Source organism: Ictalurus furcatus, chromosome 17 (genome assembly GCF_023375685.1).
Source record: "Ictalurus furcatus strain D&B chromosome 17, Billie_1.0, whole genome shotgun sequence".
Lineage (NCBI taxonomy): Eukaryota > Metazoa > Chordata > Actinopteri > Siluriformes > Ictaluridae > Ictalurus > Ictalurus furcatus.
Window position 1 is genome coordinate 13,473,164 of NC_071271.1, and position 21,316 is coordinate 13,494,479.

The 21,316-nt window shown below is 37.6% G+C and overlaps 1 protein-coding gene across 6 annotated transcripts in view; it reads right to left on the bottom strand.

The window, feature by feature from the left end:
* bcas3 (BCAS3 microtubule associated cell migration factor) overlaps positions 1-9,778 on the bottom strand; it is a 221,795-nt gene extending 212,017 nt beyond the window's left edge. For all 6 annotated transcript variants that reach the window (XM_053646445.1, XM_053646444.1, XM_053646443.1 and 3 more), the window contains exons 1-6: positions 9,705-9,778; positions 8,679-8,767; positions 7,730-7,784; positions 6,386-6,461; positions 4,491-4,597; positions 703-784 (exon numbers count right to left, since the gene is read on the bottom strand). In XM_053646445.1, the coding sequence (XP_053502420.1) occupies positions 703-784; positions 4,491-4,597; positions 6,386-6,461; positions 7,730-7,784; positions 8,679-8,749 (391 nt within the window). In that variant the 5' untranslated portion in view covers positions 8,750-8,767; positions 9,705-9,778. The remainder of the gene's footprint in view (positions 1-702; positions 785-4,490; positions 4,598-6,385; positions 6,462-7,729; positions 7,785-8,678; positions 8,768-9,704) is intronic.
* Positions 9,779-21,316: the final 11,538 nt, after the last annotated feature.

Here is a 21,316-nt window from a genome sequence, read left to right on the forward strand (position 1 = left end):
TATATATATATATATATATATATATATATATATATATACACACACACACACACACATATGTATAAAAAATGTATGAAGAGTTAGTTAAGTGCATTAATTCAGACTAAGAAAAATAACCAAGTTTAGATATTTGACAAAAAATATCAAATCTGGCCAGAGTTGACTTCAAGGTTCCTGCACATGAGTTATATGTCAGACTTGCACTTACAACTTCTGAAACAAATTCTGAAAAATCAGCGTTTCATCCATGTACGCTAAATAATTCACCTAGTAGAAATTGTTCTACCAGATCGTACCTCAGCTGATGTGTGTAGTGCAGCAGGTGGTGAGATTTGGAACTATGTGCTAAGCTATGTGCTATGTGCTAAGCTATGTGCATACAGCATCGAGGTGCGCACCACTGTGAAGCGCATTACGTTTACAGATAGCTTGTTTATGTTTAAAGTTTAGCCAATAAATAAAAAAAAACCTAATAGTCTTAATAAGAAATCTGCTTATCCCAGGCACCCAGGCTACTTATTTGTCCACCCCTACTTTGTGTAAATTAGAGCACCATTATGAACCGACACTGAAAGTCTCCCAACATCTGAAGCAGGTAATACATGTTCAGCTGAAGATGGTCTGGTGCTCTCAGATCCTAAACGTTCCTGCAGTTCGGAAACAACTTAAACTTCACTGAGATACGAAAAGAGAAATACTCACTGATATGAGGGGCTGGAAGGATACGAGCAGCTCGCACTGGACCGTGCCGCACAGAGAAGAGCTCCTGAGCTTCTCCAGTCAGCTACAGGAAAAAGAAAAAAACACAGATAATACAAACAGCACGATCAATTTACAGAACCGAGCACAAACAGCATTGTTATACACTATAAATATGATTTACGTGTTTATGAGTTAATGAACTTGTACTTTGTATAAATGTACCAGTGATGTGATATTGGGAAAAAACTAAAGCAGAAAAGCTTTATTTCGGGTGGGGGGGGGGTGCACACATCATAAAAGGCTTTCACTAATACATTTTTATGGATCCAACTATACTTTCCACGGACATAAAAAGCTCTTGCATGGAAATGAAGTGATGCATTGTTTGTTTTTTGTGGTTATGAAGTGATTTGTTATTGAGGATCCAAACACTAGTCATCTCACACCTAAGCAAATCAAACCACAAAAAGCCTGGGATGTATCTGCAAGATAAGATGGGAGTCTGGGCTGGGTGGATTTGGAAAGCCCTGAAAATAGGTGTGTGTGCGTGTGTGTGTGTATGGAAGAGTGTGTTGAATTGCAAAGAATGGGCATTATCACATTAATGGATATAATCCGTGTGTTTTAAGCAGACAATCCCACCAGAGGATGATCGCTCTTTTGCACAATTAGTAGCTTTCACAGAAAGAAGGATCAGTCATGTCTTTATTTATTTATTTTAGTTATTTTTTAAATGTCATTTGGCCACCAAGATTAACTGGAATCAAATATATGGTGTGATTTGAGTGCAAAAAAAAAAAAAAAAAAAAAGAAGAAGAAAAAAAAAAGGCACAATATCACGGATAAAGACCGCACAAGAAAATCCAGCCCAAGCATATAGGGCGGATGAATAATAAAAATGTACCAGATTGCAAGTGTTCCATTAACACAACAGTCATTTCGCATTACACATTGTCCATGTCTCGTCCATTTACAGCTACACCACTATTACATTACTTTTTATGACAGCAATGTGCAAAATTACTTCTGGTTCCTGTACACATGCCCGTTTCGTTCGAATGAATGTGGAGTGATGAAATTCGTCAAGCGATCACAAAGAACTACATCTGGAAGTCATGACATGAGCTGCAAAATAGTGTACTGTAAGTATCAGATTGAAGAGGAAGGCTGATTGCTGATAAGTCTCCTGGACTGCTGGTCTGTTTAAACAGATAAACCTTATAAAGTAGAAAGTGCATCTTAGAAGAAATTAACGTCGTAGAGGTGTAATTAAACTTCAAGAACAAAGTCAATATTAACTACAAATATTTAATACAACGATACAACAGTGCTGCTAAATACTTGATTCTGATTGGTCAGTAGGTATTATGTAATTTTCTGTAACAGCAGCTTTGACACTATTTCTGTCTGCAAGCACTCGTTCCAATTTGTTATTGTCTTTATAGTAACAAATTACAAGGGGACTTCGCATAAATGAATTAAAGAAACGTCTGCTCGTTGACATGGTGAGGTTTTCTGTGAGGAGACGGTTATTCCGCATTTTTGGAAGGAGTCTCCAGTGTCAGTGCTTTGTAACAGTCAGAGGTAGAGCTGTCACTTTATGTTTTCCAACACGGTAAAGAGGTCAGGATGACGGGCTTTTGAAAAGAGAGAGACTGGTGACGGAACTATAAGGTAAGTGATAATATTTTATTCCTTACATATTAGCTACAGATTTGGCTCTGTGGAGGCTGTCAGTCAGATAAGACATGTTTGATGCCTGAGGTTTGCTTTAGTTTTGCATTGGATCTATTGAAGACACACACACAAAAATATATATATATTTTCTGTACTTAGACATGTTCACACGCTATAAATTGAAGTTTCGAACCATAGGCAGTTCTGAAGTGATGTCACGCAGCCTTCCTGATGTGGTTTACAGCACAGTATGACTTACAGTGATCCATAAAAATGCAGAAAGTTTCACAGTGCAGCTGTACCATGTTACATTATATGGTAACCATTTTTGTAAGATCAGGTTCACGGTTTGCTTTGGTATTATTCCATGCAAGATGACAAGGAGCAAGGTTGTTTGAATTCACAACCTAGACACAGAATAGGTAACACCTCAAAAAATACTCAAAGATTAAAGTTGGAAGTGTTTTAAAGAGCTGGAAGTAATACACTTTGGCGTGCAGGTCACTGCTCCGGACACCTCTCCACTCCAACACACATTCACTTTACCATACGCAATCTGCCTGTGATCTTCCACCAGAACAACACCATCCTAGTCAAAGACCTTTCTCTCTGAGAAAATGTTAATACGCACACACACGCAAACACTTCACAGTCACTCATGACCAGAAACCGGGCAGCTTTAAGCAGCGGGTCCTGCCTAGCGCAAAACAGACTACTAAAAAAGCTAAAAAAAAAAATAAGTGGCATAAAGGATATTTTGGAACAGAAAAGTGATAACTGAGAAGCAAATAATCCAGAAGGAAAACTGTGCACAACGTAAGAATTAAAAAGTGAAACTTTTTCAACAGTGACAACTGGATTTGCACTTCCATTTCTTAATTATCAGTCCTGTGGTAAGGAAACTGAATCACTTCAAAACGGAGAGCTTTCAATTTAACTCGCTTTGATTTCGTTTCTTCAGCTGTAGGTCTGATCACATTACGCAGCAAACTTCCACAAAAAAAACTTCCAAACAATAAAGAATCTGCATATTATGAGGATGATTAGCTAATGTACATGTTGAATACCCCATACATCTCTTTTCTCAGTCTTATAATGAAGCTGTGCTTGTAATTTCTATTAACGGCTTCAAAACAAGCTTTGTCTTTGCCACTACTGACATCAAGTGGCTCCAACAGAGAACTGCAGAATTCACTCGGCTTGATATGCTCGCTGGATAACCATTAAGCTTACACATGCATGACAATATACGTGACAATAAACATGTCGTTCATATTTTGGGTGATAATACAATATCTATGTTCAGATCAGCATAACATAATACGCTTTAATGAAATACTGTAGGCTTTCTCAGTACTTTTACTCAAAGACACCACTGTTACAGACTGCGACAAGTAATTACATCATCATCATCATAAACAGCAACATCTACAACCATAATAACATCCTCAGCAACAACAACGCAAGAAGAGGAAGAAGCTGAAACTATAGTAACAAAAGTAATAACATAAACCACATTTAACCAACAAAAACATCAACCAGAAGAAGAAGAACTGTAATAACAGCAATAAGAAAAAATGAACAACAATCGCAATAAGCAGAAGCACAACAACAAGAAGAAATTGAAAAAGAAGACGAACCCTAATAGCAACAAAAACAACAATAGTAAGAAGACGAGCCATAAGAACAGTAACAATAAGAAACGTAAGAACATCACTGACAACACCAACAACAAAAGCAACAACAACGGCAACAACAATAAAAAGACTAACCATAACAACAACAACAACAAGATGTAGCTCAACAACAACAATACGTTTTTTCATAGGTTATTTTAGAAATATTGCACTATTTGCCATATTGGCACTATAAATTCTGGCACCACATATTAAATATATTTACATATATTTATATTTACTACTTATACAGAAAAATTACTTTTAATAATAATTTTTGTTTCATGAAGCTCTACTAGCTATTCCGCTCCTCATATTTTATTTACTGTAATCCAGTGGAACTAAAGATCTGCATCTGTTAGAAACACCACACCGGAAGCAATCATATCCGATCAACGACTCTCATTTGCTGAAAAGAATAGTAAGAGTACTTACTGATACACTCCAGATTTGCATTCCGTCTGCATAGCCAATCATCAGACAAAGAGGTGGGTCCACACCGCTGCCATGCATCTCCAGGAACTCTGGTGAGCGGGCCACATCTGAACACGAACAAACACACAAACACACACACACACACACACAAACAATCTCAGGAGAAGCAGGTATGCACAAGTGACATGCATGAGCATGTTTTTAGCATGCTGTAGAGCCTTTTGTAAGAAGCCTCAACTCTGTACACTGTCAGCTTCCATAAGGTGTGAATGCCAAATTAGTAAAAACAGCCTGAGAGTCAACAGTAAAATCCCTGTGCTGTGCTAAATACAATTCTGCTCTATAGAATTTATGTTCAAGCCCATTTAAGGGTTATATAATTTGTTCGCTTCATGGTTAGAATATGGACTGGTTGTCTTAGCATGATCTGGATTTGTAACGCTGTACAATAAATTATGATATGAAAAAGCTTTCAGGGATTCAAGCGACACAGCAAATCTTTTTACGGACGATTCAAGCCACTTGTTCTACAAATCAGAGGTGTGGTAGTGCATCTTTGGCTGACTGACTGACTGGGAGCCTGACTTTTGCTTTGAAATAAATAACTAATGAAATGATGGGGGGGGGGGGGGGGGAATCATGCTTAATGCAATAAAACAAGCACACAACCCTCCACATAATACACTGGCCTGCTGTGCACATACTTTGTCTTTTTGATGTATAAAGGTACTCTAGTGTATTGAAAGCATGCAAGACAAATGAGCCATGTGCTTAACAAGAATCATTTTCTGATGGGACTACTGTATATGTTCCACTTTAATAGAGTGAGACGTTTTATAAACAAAAAGCCGTTCCAAGTCGGCTGTCAAATTACAGTATTGCTGGCACACGTGCACGAATGTCGATGAGAAAACGCAGAGCTGGCACTCATCCCCTTTAGGGAGAAATGAACCATCACAGCACACACAGCTCGGGTTTTGCCAAACACGTCAGCCTCGCATGAACACTAATAATGCATCGCATCGGGAAGATTGAAAAATGACATTGATGAATGTAAGGCATTTCTAAATAAATCTCTAGATTTTTTTTAACCATTACAAATATTATATATAAAATAACTTGCTTCTACTTCAAGTCTACTGTCCCCTTATTGGAAAACAGAAATATCTCTAGAAATGTACAGGTCCATACACAAGCATGTCCATCTTTGTCTTTCCTTGGACAGATAATTGGTCCTAAATTAAAAACACTGATACTGTTTGGGGGGTTTTTTTTCAATCAAACAAACTGTTTTAAAAAAACGTCGTAGGACAAAATACTGATGTGCAGGACAGGACGTCCTTCCGCCAGCGCCGCCGCTTGTACTCAAAATGTCACAAAATACATCAATTTCATCCAATAACGATGTCCTTCTTCAAACACACCTACTACATATGAATGCATTTATCGATGGATAACAATACATCCTTGTCACCTTGGTCTTAAATAGGAAAGTGATACTGATGGTTTAGTTTTTCTGGGCAGATAAAATACAGAAAGTAATCTGTTGTTTACATACAAAGGAAATTACTGTTAATAACGTAATAAATACAGCTAAAATTGTTAAAAATTTAAGCTTGAAAAACAGATACTGCACAAAGAAAACTAAGTTCTATGCTTTAGTTCTAAGCCATTTTCTAAGCCTCAGTCAAGTTCCTGAATCCGAGTGTTCTTAGATATGAACTTCTAACGTTCAGGTCCCTAGCACAGAACCTTCACATAATGAGGTTATAAAAGAAAGAAAGAAATTAGATGCAAAAAAGAAGATAGAGAGACATGCCTGACGGCACCAAGGCAGAGGCCGGGGTATCTCTTCTGTACCATATACAAGTTGTTAAATAAAAACAGAAACTTACCATTGATATCTGCTTTTTCAAAACGAACCCAAATGATCTTTTCTTTTTCATCTGTTGGTGGTGTCCCAGTGTAGGCCTTCGAAATTGAAAAACAGAATTATGCATAAATTTCAAAAGAAAAAGACTTCTTGAGTAGATACAGCGCTTTATACCGAGCATCGCAGGCTTGGAATAGACCGTGTTTTCCTGAATGAGGACCCAAATACTCCAGCTTCACTCTGTAAAAACGATACCTTTGTGTTTTACTTATTTAGCCTGTAAATGGCTTTTTTTTTTAAGCAACACCCCGTTTCATTTGTTGTAAAAATATAACGCTCAAATGAAAAAAATAAAAGTGCAAAATAAATTAGAGAAACAGAACATTAAATTTGTAGTTTGCAAAAGTAAAAATGTACTACTGCTAACTTAAACCTGATACACTTTAGTGACACCTATTTGCACTAAACAATTCAAAACAAGGAAAAACAAACAGTCAAAGGTCTTTCATTTGACCCACCCTTGTATTTTATACATTAGATTATGACTATAATTTAAGAATACATCTTGCCATACTTGTATCTGACAATGTAATAAAGCTATAAGGACGCTAACAATTTAGATCATATGACGGTCTTTTCCGGAAGTTATCTGCATTTGGGTGAATCCCAAATGGCTCGCAAAATTGAACACAATAGTGCATTACTGTTGCCTACTGCACTTATATAGTTAGTAGGAAGATAATGACAGAGCTTCGGAGTACTAAACAGAGGAACAAATACTAATGTAATAACGAATACTCAAGCATTCAAATTATTCAGGGCAGGCCTACTGAACACTGTCCATTTTCAAGACTGAATCATGAAGGAAAACAGAGAATTTTTAATTATAATCATGTCACAGTTTAGTGGATAGCGATCAGTACTGAGTAGACATTAAACTCAGAGTTTCAAGGCAAAATTACAGTTAAGTGTTACTGCAAATACTGTTTATCTATATAAAACAACTGTGTACAATTAACCAGCTATCCAGACATGATCCTTGGGCATAGTCCATAAAAACCTATATATTACTTAAAACTCATTCAAAGACTGACTCATTGTCTATACAAACAAAATTTGCATCACAACTTTTTACACTGAGGAAGCGTTTTTCTGCATTCTTTAATTCTATTTAGTTTTACTGATTAACATTAAAATGCTGATAACTGTTTACCATTAAAATGAACAAATCACTTGTTTGAGTTGACATGGCTATAAATAGGAACAATGAGCTATAAATAGGAGCAATGAGCTATAAATAGGAGCAATGAGCTATAAACAGGAACAATGAGCTATAAATAGGAACAGGAAGGAAAAAGGAACTAACCTGAGGAACCACATCTTGCAAAAAAGTCACTACACTTTCCATGTAAGACTGCTCCCTGGAAAACAGGTCAATGACATTATGATAAACCCATTTTCACAGATACATTACAAAACAGCATTATAGACATCGCCCATCTTTTTCCTTGCAGCGTTGGTATTAATTGCCCTCTAACACGTTGCTACCTCCCTCCCTCTACACACACATAATTGTGTCTGGCTTGGCTATTTTTTATTTTGCTCAGGTGTGTATATATTCATTATTTTTATACAGTATATTAATTCATTGTCCTTGAGTCATGCTTGCAACATGCTGAGAAAGTCAGTGCAGACTTTTCTATGCCTGGCCACAGCTTTTCCTGGGGGCTATTCCCCAAGCATTCCCAGGTGAACTGTGAAATATAAACCTCTCCAGTGTCCCCAAGGGTCTCCATTCAGTGCAACGTGTCTGATATAGCTATTCTCAAAGTCCTCATCCTATCACAGAGAATAGGCTCAGCAATCCTGAGGAGGAACCTCCTTTCCTGTACTCATGACCTTATTCTTTTAATCATGACAAACAGCTTGTGACAGTAGGTGAGGACAGGACTGTAGTCTGACCAGCAAAGAGAGCTTTATCCATAAATTGAGCTCCTGCATCACCACTACAGACTGGTATAGACATTGTAACACTGCTACCACTGACCTGATTCATTGGTCAAGCTCACACCCGCTATACAAAATGACTACATGACTTCACAAACAGATAGAGAATCTTACAGGGCAGTTCAGAGAAATGTCAGCACTGATGTTCCAACTCACTGACTACTAGATTACACATATTGATTTCTACTGAGGTAAAGGAAAGAGTAGTGAAGGGGAACATTATATTGTGAACCTGGAAAGTAATTCATACTCAACTACAACACAGACACACAACACAAATGAGTAGAAATAAAGAGACGTGTGCTTACGTAGCAGCCTGGGCTCGAACTACAACCCCTCCAGCACAGCGGCTCGGTCTGCGCGGGGAGTCAGACGCCATCGTTGACCTGTGTGTATCCTGAGAAAAGACAGTGTTGGGTTATGATCATAAAGCTAGACAAGGGTCTAGGAGAGTCTGGTCAAGGTGCTTTGGTTCATGTTGAGCCGTGAACATTTCAATCAAAACAACTGAAACAGACAGCATATGTGGCTCAGGTGGTAGAGCGGGTTGTCCACTAATCGTAGGGTTGGAGGTTCGATTCATGGCCCACATGACTCAACATGCCGAAGTGTCCTTGGACAAGACACTGAACCCCAAGTTGCTCCCGATGGCAAGCTAGCACCTAGCAGTGGTGTGTGTGTGTGAATGAGAACCAGTGTAAAGCGCTTTGGTACCACTAAGGTTAAAAAAGCACTATATAAATGCAGACCATTTACCATGTGACAATGGTGGTAATAATAATAATGATAATAATAATGTATCTGCTACAATTATTGATCAACCTCGTGTGAGTTTCCCCCAAAAATGCTGCAAAACGAACATTATCTACGACTGTGGTCGGGTCATTTTCTGGTCTTTAACATTCAGATAATATTGCTTCTAGTACCGTGTTTATAGGGCTTTGTTCCCAAGGGAGCGACCATGTAAACATAAATAACAAGCTAACCAAGGAAAGCAGCTCTTTTAGGAAATATGTCAAGACATTTCGCCCTGCCACTGAGCTAGCAGGTCGGAAACACTTACAAAAACAATTCGTTCAACAACTTCACTGTCACAGCATTCAATCCTGTAAAAAAGCAGCTGTGTTTATTAGCCAGCTGGCTGCCTCACAGACGTTTCATCACTGCTTACTTAGCTCGCTTGCTAGCTAACCTAGCTAGCTAACTCCAGCCCCCAGCCAGTCACTTCTAACACTGTATTAAATGATGGCACTAATATAAGTCATATAAACGCTCCGTTTTAGTAAAACACCCACACAGTACTGAAGTTCTAATTTCATAAACATTATACAAACCAAGTGCGTTGTGCTTGAATTCCGCTAACTAAACACACAGCTTTCCAAGACGCGATGAAAACATGTGATTACGTTAGCGGAAACAACAAACCTAGCAACCAATGAGCGCGCCATACTTCTCAAAGCTAACCAATCAGATCTGCGAGAGGCGGGTAAACTGACTACTGATAGCCAATCAGAGTGAGTAATACCCACAGTGTTGTGAGTTCAGATAAAAATAAATCTTGTGACGTGTTGCACCACACGGACAGATGCTTAGAGAACAAACATAGCAGAAATCTTGAAATAATGTTTGCCAATATTAGGGAAGGCTTTGGGTAGAGTTTACACTGTGTGTGTGTGTGTGTGTGTGTGTGTGTGTGTGTGTGTGTGTGTACAGCATGTTTATTTTATCGAGAGTTATCCCAAATCCGTCAGCGTCCTACGTAATTGCTCATAAATTTTGGGCTGATTTTCTGTGACAGTTAATTACTTTTTAATCTCAAAGCTACACTACATGGCCTAAAGTTTGTGGACACCTATACTCAGACTCATCAGGGTTCTACAGTCAAAAAATTTAGGAGCACAGTCAAAAATTTAGGAGCACAGTTGAAGTTTAGTTTTTTTTAAAAAATTTTTTAGAGATGGTAACCTCAATGTGCCACAATATAACGCACAAGTAGGCATGAGAAAACTTGAGCTTGACAATTATGACAGAATTTAGGAACATAGTGTGAGACAAATTAATTTACCTTCTGATAAACTCAATTTAACATTTTCAGTTAATTTTACAGGCTGTATGCAAAAAAACAAAAACCGTTAACCTGTTCCACCTTGTAAACAAATACAATAAACCTCAGTGTCTGTTCCTCTTAAATATACTTAAAGCTACACTATTAGCCATTTCCCACTGTCATGGTTCTGGGCTGGAGCCAGTTCTCAAACTACTCTCGTATATTTTGTATATAGGCCTATCTGAATAATCTCATATAGGATGTGATTCAGTGAGTTCATTTACCCACCAGATCCAAAGTGCTTTAGTTTAATGGTGTTCATTACTGATGCTCCGTTCAGGATTTTTACAGCCGATACCGATTTCTTGTCATCGTTATCAACCGATACCAATCAGGATACCAGTCTTTTTTTGTTTTGTTTAAGCTTTAATCAGGAGTTTTTTTTAATCAGGTCTGTCATAAACAGTTAAATGTAAGCTCTCTACTCATAGTCACTGTTAATTGAATTAAAATAATATCAATGACACAAATACTCTTGGTTAATTGATAAATAAACAAGCATAAAATATTTATTTATTTAGATTTAGATTTCTTAAGTGGTCTTCCATACCACTTATCCTACATAGAGTCGCAGGGGAGCCTGGAGCCTATGCTAGGAAACTCGGGGCACAAGGTGAGGGACACGCTGGATGGGGTGCCAACTCAGCACAGGGCACAATCACACACTACAGACAATTTGGAAATGCCAATCGGCCTACAGCGCATGTCTTTGGACTCCGGGAGGAAACTGTAGTACCCAGAGAAACCCCCAAAGCACATGGAGAACATGCAAACTCCTCTCACACAGGGAAACTGTTCCCCTCAGCAAAACACGTGGTTTAAAAAATAAAATAAATCAACATCAACAGTCTCACACAGTACACTAAGTCAAAATCTCTGCATACCCAAATTCAATTTCAGATTCAAAATATATCTGTCACACACACCCACACCCATACATAGTAAGACATGTAGTGAAATGCTTCAATGCTTTACCCAGCAGTAGGCCTAAGTTCTACATTTCCCAGTCTACCTTACAGCCTATCTATTAAGATGGTTAAAGCCATTTAACGCACACAAAATCTGTCAGTGCATCAATTAATCATGGTTGTGGGGTGTTTCAGGCATCCATCTAATCATCCATTATGCCCTTTCCCTTTTCTTCTTTCCAATTATTGTATTTTAAAAAGGTTTTGTTAGAAACCTTGTACATTAATGAACATTGTGTTGGTGTGTGTTTGGCTCAAATTGATTTGTATTTTGAAATTTAATTATGTGTCTTTTGTGTGTTATGTGCAGCGCCCCCCCCCCTTCTCATTTTATATACATATATAATTTAAATATTTTCAAAAATGTGTTGTTGTTTTGTTTGTGTTTTTGTGTTGCTGTTGCTATTGGTTGTTATTGTTTATGGGAAATTGATAAAAATGGTATTCACAAACAAAAAAGCTTCCCTAAACCAAGGGGAATATGTGTATAAATGTTTCTGAGGTGAATGAGTGTGAGATACCCTGCGGTGACTGTGTGGTGTACTTTTTTGTGCCTTGTGCTTTTGTATTGCTGAGTAGGATTTACAATGACCATGTCCATCCAGGATAAAGTGATTACTGAAACATAAAATGAAATGAATGAAAAAGCGGAGACAAAGAAGCACTTTTCCGACTCGGCAGGCCATATGACCGATGGCAAATAGAGACTGCTTGTCCCGCCTTCAGAGTACTTCCTCTGAGAATGTTTCTTGTTGACAGCTGCTGGAAATGTGAGGAAATCCTTGCCAAAAATTGTTTGACTTCACTGACCTGACCAGTCACATTTTCATGCTTGTCCTTTTTGAAACTTATATAGATGAAAATATCTTATAGAAAAGATTGTCTCCTTTTTCACACTGCTTTTTGTTTAAATAGCTCAGTCAACTGTTTACTTTGGAATTCCACTTAAGTACATTTTAACAAATAAATTACATTCAAATCCTTTGCATTCGGCACATTTGTGCGCACACGCACACACACAGTCATCATAATTATTCTCACTTTATTCTCTTTTTAAGGGAACACTTCAGTGTGCCACCCAAATGTCCATTTTGCATGGCACACTGAATAATAAACCACTTTACATATAAACTCAGACACCACGTCACACCTGAAATGTTTGAGCTCACCTTCTTTCCAGAAGATCAATTTCCCTTCTAAATTCATTCAAATGCCATTTCCTCAGCTGGCTGGGTTCTTTTGAGTGTTTCTTGCTCCTTCTTCTAAAATGCAGTAAGCCTCAGGAGTTTACTTAAACTTGTCAAAAATAAATAAATAGAGCATGTACTTGTTTGCATAAGGAATGCAGTAAGCTAGCGGTCATAATAAAAAATATATACTCATAAGTCGGACCCTTTGTGCTCACAAATTTTTTCTCTCTCAAAGATCAGCCAAAAGAGTGAAGTTAAGTCTCCTTTCTCCTTTAGCCCGAGTGCAGTATCACTATTTGTGTGGCAGGGTGAGGGCCAAATGTGAGCACAATAATATTGCTTCCATTTGGCATATCATACCCAAGTGGTTCTTAGGAACAAAAAAATCAAAACAAACATGACAAGATTCCTGGTGGTGCACTGTATAAAAATAGCTGTGTTTCTTTTCATATTGCCTAAAGTTTACTTGGCAGAACAGACAATCCTACCCACTTTTTTAAAAAAGTATATTTCCTCAGCCCACCAAAATTAAAGCCATAACACCAGTCATGAGTCACACAAACCCTCCATTTTAAAAAGGAAGTCTGTGAGTAAGCCTTAAATCACACACTTTTATCTGCTTTCAAAGAGGAAAAAAGTGAGAAATACGAGTTATCAATGGCAGCTAGGAGCAGTGGGGGATTTGTGTAGTCTATGTGGCAGAAATACTCTGCCCAACATCTGCAAAAGACCACTGGAGATACTTGTCAAGTTGACATGATTCAGCAGACTCAATAGGCCCGGTTATCATCTGTCCATGGACCGCATTTGGCCCTGAGGCCGGAATTTGGACACTCTAGGAGTGGTATGGATGAAAAGTGAATGGTTTAACTTGACTGCTAAGTTCTTCAGGATTTTTTTTCGCATTTCTTCATTGTTATCTTATATAGAATGAGGAGAATTTCTGTTTATATTTTATATACATTACTGTGCAAAAGTCTTAGGCACATGTAAACAAGCGTTCAAAATTTATTAAATAAAACGTTAACTTTAAAGAGCAGTAAACAGTATTAAACTAAACAAAGTCAATATTTGGTGTGACAGCACTTTAAAAAAAAAAAAAAAGGTTTTACTGAGCATCTTGGAGAATCTGTCACAGTTCTTCTGGAGATTTTGACTGTCACACTTGCTTCAGTTGTTGTAGGTAAAAACCCAGCAGCCTTCATTATCTGTTTGTCTGAAAAAATAGTCTGTTACTTAATATGCTACTTTCTTTACTTTCTTTTCTGACATACAAACATTTTTCTGTACCACTACATTTTTTTTGTGTGGGAAAAGTAATAAAATTCTTTTGTACTATCCAGGCATGTAGAAGTCATAAAATAAATATCTATAACAACATGTGTATTTACAAAATGCAAGACTTTTGTTAAGACTTTTGCAGGACATTTTGCAGAGTACTGTATATTTATAATATTTCTTTATTTATATTGATTTATTTAGTATTTTTTATTTTCAATTTAAAACATGAAAATAAACAATAAATCTCAAACATTACCTAATATTTTACAACGCACTGTTTAACTCTTTTGATTGTATTATATCAGAAAGATTAGTCACACTGAGAACTGTAAACAACAAGGGTCTACATTTGAGCTGAAATGTTCCCCCTTAATCCATGAATCTGATTTGTTTTGTTGTGTTGTTCACACTGTTGTTGTTTTTTAATGTGAAGTATTACTGACAGCAGTCTGAACATGTCACACAAACTGACCCAGATGCCCAATAATACTGATTATGGCTATAAGATGCCACTTAGAACAAAGTGAAATTGCAGGTTTATAAGCTGAGATTAATGGTGTGAAACAAGATCAACAACAGCTTATTTCTATTTGATGACATGGATGTAATTACAGTTAACATTGCAGAGCCACAAAAAGAGCGATGTTAAATAAAAGAGGAGAGGAACAGCTAGGCCATTGTGGCTGGCAGCTGATTACATTATCTGAACTGAGAGAAATGATTAATGATACAGAAAACTTTTACATCTCTGATAGATTTTAATATTTGAAAGACTATTCATGAGAACCGAGTTTATCATTCTCAAAAGCAGTTGCACACTTGTGAACAGATGATGATCTCATCTAATGTAATTCTATTTTGTGGCTCAGCAATATTGACAGAAGCAATATGAATAACAACTAAAAGAAACAAGCTGATGTTGTTTCACATGATTCATCTCGCCATGTTAGGCATGTTGTGCGCCCTGTAACTGATTAAACTGCTTTTTTGTGGGTTTTACGCCCACCCCACCCCACCCACCCTTAATCAAAATTAAATCACTATCTAAATAAGATCAAAATAGGTTTTGTTTTTTTTTGTTTTTTAAAATATATGGTAATGGTAATATAGAACATTAATATTTAATGGTAATATTTGCTTTTCTATTGGAACGTCAGTAAAACCAAGGAGCTGGTTGAGGACTTCAGGAAGAGGCAGCAGAGGAACTACACCCCACTCAAGAGAGACTGAGCAGCTTCAGGTACCTTGGAGTACACATCTCTGAGGACCTAACCTGGACTCATCACATTCAAGCTCAGGTGATCAAAGCCAGACAACAGTTGTACCATCTAAGACTGCTGAGGAAATTCAGTCTCCTCAGTGATCCTGAAAACTTTCTATACTGGGGCTATAGAAATGTTACTGACTCAGTGCATCTCAGCGTGGTACGGAAACTGCTCTATCCTGGACCGCGAAGCCCTGCAGAGAGTGGTGCACTTAGCTGCGTGCATCTCCGGGTCTGCTCTCCCCTCTCTGTACGACATCTACACCAGGTGATGCAGTACAAGAGCTGCCAAAAGCATCAGGGACTCCACCCACCCCAGTGACTGTCTGTTCAGCCTGCTGCAATCAGGCAAACGCTTCTGTAGTCTGATAGTTAAAACTGAGAGGCTCAGGAGGAGCTTCTTTCCTCAGGCCATCAGACTCCTCAACAAGGACATGTCCACCATACTGTACAGATCCATTAGGACTCCATAAGGACTCTACAGTCACTATGCAGTCCACTGACACTCCACACACTGCACTTTGCACTTTGTATTGTTACTACACGTAACATACTGCATATTTTATGCATCCATTTTTTGCACATTCCCTGCTTATTTTGTACACCCCCTTTTGCACATTCCTGTATATATATTTCATATTTCTTATCTTATTTCTTATTAATTTCTGATTTTATTCATTTTTAAATGTACTATTTAATGCACAGTCTAAAGAGGAGTAGACCAGGTTTTTATTTGACTGCAAGTTATATACTGTATACTTGTGTAGGCTATGCGATAAATAATAATCTTGAATCTTGAATCTTTTAGAAGACCACACTGACATGGGAGATCCGCTAAAATAAAAGTTTTAAACTAACATATACAACCTATGCTAGCGTTTACTATATTAAACAGCAGTTTACTACATATGAAAATAATTAACTGCAAATTTTGTTTTGCTAGTGTGTAAATCTGGTGACAGCCATTTTTACCTTGTCGCCATGATCATGAACAGCTGACAGCAAACATCCCAAGCAACTTAATGTTATAAGATTCTGCACTAGTTCATTCATTTTATTGATACTATAGTATTAGATTTCCTTGCAATTATGATGTTTTATGTTGTTGTTCACCATATATGTATTCATTCATTAATTCATTCATTCCATCTATATATTTATTCTTCTGAAACTGCGTAAAGTGGGAGGAATTCAAAGAACCCTGGGAAAATGTGAAATAGCTAGTGGACATTTCACATTTAAGTGACTGCAAGTGACCCATATGTGTCATATCTCCATATACACATATGTTTCATGTCCTCCATTGTTGTTTTGAAGTGGTGCCGACACTGGATAATGATGACCCCAGTGGTATCTGCTTCTTCTCACTGATCTGACCGTTCTCATGTAACAAGGCCATATATAGAATATGTATCCAATATCTAGGACCACACATGAATGTGACTCAGGTCTGAATTTCTGTGTCCACACAGTCCTGAAAAAAAACCAGGTGTGTCATATTAAAATTGGATTTGTGTCCTTTCAACCTGGTAATGTGAACGCAGTCTTACACTTTCTCTCACAACTCAGATGTGTATACACTCAAGTGGCCATTTACAGTCTGGGCAAAAAAACAAAACAAAAAAACTAATCTGTATCCTGTAGTACCCTTATTTTTTTATATCTTTAATTTGTATATAGCAACAATGTAGGAATGTACTTACTATTGTAGCACTTGTGCTTGTAGAATATTAGTTATTTCAAAGTATTTCATTGCTTTGGCTCACACTTTTAAACAGCTTTGTCTGCAATTTGACTCTGATTTTAAAATGAAATTGCATCTGATAGCATCGCGTTCTGCTCCTCAAGTCTGTGTTTACAGTATGTTGACGCAATCCCTCAATGCATTTCATCTAGCAAACTTAATGTCTGATCTAGTAATGAAACGAGCCTTAAGATGGCGTTGGGGATTTCCACATAAGAAAAAAGCAAGGGCAAATAAAAATGAAGGAGAATTTTTAAAACAGTACTGAAACAAGGCACTTTCAGTTCTGAAACTACACTCACATATGGCTCAGTTTGGGGCTTGATTATTTCTCTCTTAAATCTTGGTTGCATTCCTTCAAAATGACTAAGAATTTAATGAGGTAAAAGTTCTACACTCCACTGTTAATTGTTCATTTCTGTCAGATTTAGCAACAGCAACCAAGAAACAGGGTAGAGTTTAGTGAATGGTTAGTTACATCTGTAGTGCTTGCTCACACTTGGGATGAAAAGAGCCAAACAAGTTATAATCTTGGACATTATGTCCACCAGAGGGAGCCCTAAATGAAATAATTATGTTGGTTGGTGCTCTACACCTCTCTCTCTCTCTCTCTCTCTCTTTTACACACACACACACACACACACACACACACACACACACACACACACACACACAGAAAGAAGAATATATGCACCACTATACTGTTGAGCATGTTTCTGCCTTTTGGTCTTGTATTTAAAATAGCAGGTATGGTCTATGAGGCGCACTATCCTGTGGAGCCATGTGTGCATATATTATTATCGTCTCTTGATTTTAAAGGTGCAATACTGAAATAACCAGTCTATAGCAATAACATTGGAAGTGTATAGGACTATATGTATAAGGATAACAGAAGAGCTGTTGAACATATTGCCAAACTCCAGGAGTTTATTATCCTGAATATGTTTGGTGGTGTATTTGGACAGAATGCTAAAATTAAAAGAGTGAAAATGTCCCTCTCACTTTAATCCTATTAAAAAAAGACAGCGAGCTCTGTGTCAGCTGCAGGAGCAATTCACTGGGCTCAGGTGCGAGTGTGAAAAATCAGGCAGTATTTATTGTGCACCTGTCTAGGTGATTACTGGAGCTGTCCGTAGTGTTGCTGTACTCAATACAGCCATTAGAAACCTGGCACCTTCAAATGTTTTCATGTCCTAGTAACTTGTCTAAGATGGTTTACAGAAATGGAATATCTTTCCTTGCCTTGCTTATCAAGGTTAGCCCACCTTAAAAAACAAAAAAACAACAACAACAACAACAAAAAACCTAAAACCTAAAAGGAAATTACATGATATATAACACTATAATTTACACTCAGTACCATTTTTTTTAGAGTATAGAACAATACTTACCCATAAGTCAGTAGTGTGATAACTGAACTCGTGGTTGAGTTATAGCCTGGAAGCTGTTCTCTTTTATGCCACTAGATAGCACTACTGTATTATAAATAATCTCACTATGGCAAAAGTTTCTGGATGACACTGATACCACTGCACAAAGGCACCTGCTTTATCACAGTACAACAACAAAAGCGAATAAAAAACATATAAACACGATTCATGGTTTTAAAAAAAAGACATTGATGGTATCTTGACAAGACGCAGTTTCTCCTGACAGAGTCTCACTGTGAGCTTGACATCACACGTGTTGTGTAGTCGTTATAGTATTCAGTGTGTGTCTTCTTCTTCTTAAGGATCAGTAAACATATTTGTGTGAAAAGGAAATGCACATTTACATTGCCAACACTGTGTTTCTGAGTATTTCTTCACTTGAAATTGTTTGTTCTTATTATATCTCTGAGTCATCATGTTTCTGCTTATTTTTGTTGATTTCATGGAGTGTTTTTGTTGCATTATGTTACTATATACTGTTCCTGCAGTGGATCTATTTCATTTCTGCATGTCAGAGCTATGGTGAATGTCCTCAAAGATAGTAATACATGAATGTGTGTGCATGTGTGTGCATGTGTGTGTGTGTGTGTGTGTGTGTGTGTGTCTGGCTGAGTTTATGTGTGTTTCTGCAGAGGAGGCCCAGGTGTGGTTGGAATTAGAGAATAAGAGGCGTGAAAGTAGTAAAGCCACGGGAGCATGACGGTCGCTCTGAGGGTAAGGACTATATGAACGTGTTTGACGGTCTGTGTCTCCACTGTTCCCACTCCTCATGCGTCCATGTGAAACATTTTTATTCCATATGCCATGACGTGTGGTATCTCTTCATCACCCTGCTCTGGATCTGTGTGCATTGTGAATTTTCTTTTGATGGTAAAAAAATCTTAGATTTTTTTTGTTGCAATTTAAAAAATCCCCTTTTGGCCCTCTTTGTATACTATAATGCTAGAAGCTAAAAACTAACATTAACTAACAATCTAACAATCTCTTAAGATTAGTTTTACACACTCCCTTGAAGCGTGTCCCCCCCCCAGTAACATTGTTGTGAGAAGTGTTCCTTTTGAGTCAATGTGGCATTTGTGGTTCACACAGCGCAGATGTTGTGGATGGAGCAGGCTGCACACAAGCTGAAGAAATGGATGAAGTGCCATGACTGATTTCCTGTTAAAGAGGAGGTGTGCACCCAGTGGAACTGGCCAGCAGATGAGAGGAGAAGCTGCCAGGGCTATGATGGAGCGTGCTATTCCTCTGGCCTGCACAGTCTCTTTCAACCTCCTGTTACATGTGTTATCAGGCTTTATTCCTTTATGTGATTATATACATTTTCTGTATGATATTATAGAATAGAATTCAGTTTTAACAAAGTAACTTCATATACTTCAAATACTTCGTTCAAACTTGCTACATGCTTACTAGCCCATCTAATTAGTTTTGACTTGTTTATCTTGATGCCACTTTCAGCAGAGTCATGTAACGGTTATAAATTCATAAAACATTTCTCTATGTTTGGCGTCCCAGACAGATTACCCTCCTCCCTCAGCTGATGGTCAAACATGATCTGTACACATTAGAGCCCTGTTTCTCCTCTTGTCAAGTTACCAAACAGTGAGCAGCATCACCATAATCGATGGCAGGTTGGGCCCGTCGGGACTGGAAGACCTTTACACAAACACTGTTTGTTTTACTTCTCCACAGCTCCCGTGCTCAGAAAAAAAAAATGCTTTTCAAGTGCCCTGGTCATACTATTGATTAGAGCTTGCTTGTTTATTGTGCTACTTATTTATTTGTTTATTCAGATCTTTGCCATCCTGCAAGAGATGCTATCAGCTTAAGTCAATCACTTTCAAACCATATTGCTAAACTGCCTTTTTTTTGTTACTCTCCGGCCTGTGAATGATTAATAACGAATGCAGGTCAGGCAAGGAGTGTGTGCTATGATGTTTTGTAAAAGTGACACTATTGAAATATTAGATTCATGAAACTTTGAACAATACATGGAAGCTGGGTTGGGCTAGACTTAATTGTCCTTACTATTTTGCTTCAACTTTCCAAGGGTTAGACATGCCCAGGCCCTGATATATTAAAACATGTCCAAACTTGATAACATGCCCAAAACAATTTGTAAGGTGATTTACTAATAGGGACATGTAGGATTGTCTTTTGCATATTAGCAAAATAGCATGTTATCACAAATCAGAGGTAGATGGATGTAAGCATGAGTTTAAGTGAGCAGTGGACTAGTTCAACAAACAGACTTCATGTAAAAACCATGAACTTTCTTGGCTCGCTCATTAAGGGATAAATTCACACACTTAAAATCTGTATCCTGTCTTTATATGTTTCTGTAAAGCTGCTTTGAGACAATGTCCATTGTTAAAAGCGCTACACAAATAAAACTGTATTGAATTGAATTGAATTAAGCTTTCTTAAAAATCCAAATCGATAGGCAGAATCATGGTCAAAAACAGGCAGAAAAACTGAGTGATACTGGGGGTAAAAAACAGAATCCAAAACCAGAAAGAGCAAAAAGGTTTGAAAGCAGGGAACTGATCCAAAAATAACACTCAACGTTGCATGCAGAAAAGATGGCAAAACCTGTGTGAGAAGGAATAGTTTAAATAAACAAGGTGATTAGGAGAAAACAGGAAGCAGAGGTTCTAGAAGTCAGGTGAGTATGTGCCTGGTAATATCCAAGCTGGGATGAGAATCAACAGTGGATCCGGATGTGACATGTGTTGTAAATTTTGCATATTTGCCCTAACGAATATGGAATTTTGGGGCATTTCTATCTAAAAGTGCAAAATACAGGGTGGTGTAAATGCGAATATATTACTGAGCCTGAAAGTCTCTGGAAACAGCTACTTTGTGTGCAAAATAATCTAGATGAAGGGCAGGTATTGCATTTATGGAAGTCAATTTCTGCCAGACAAAATAAAACCATTTACTAAATCTTAAAAACGGGGAA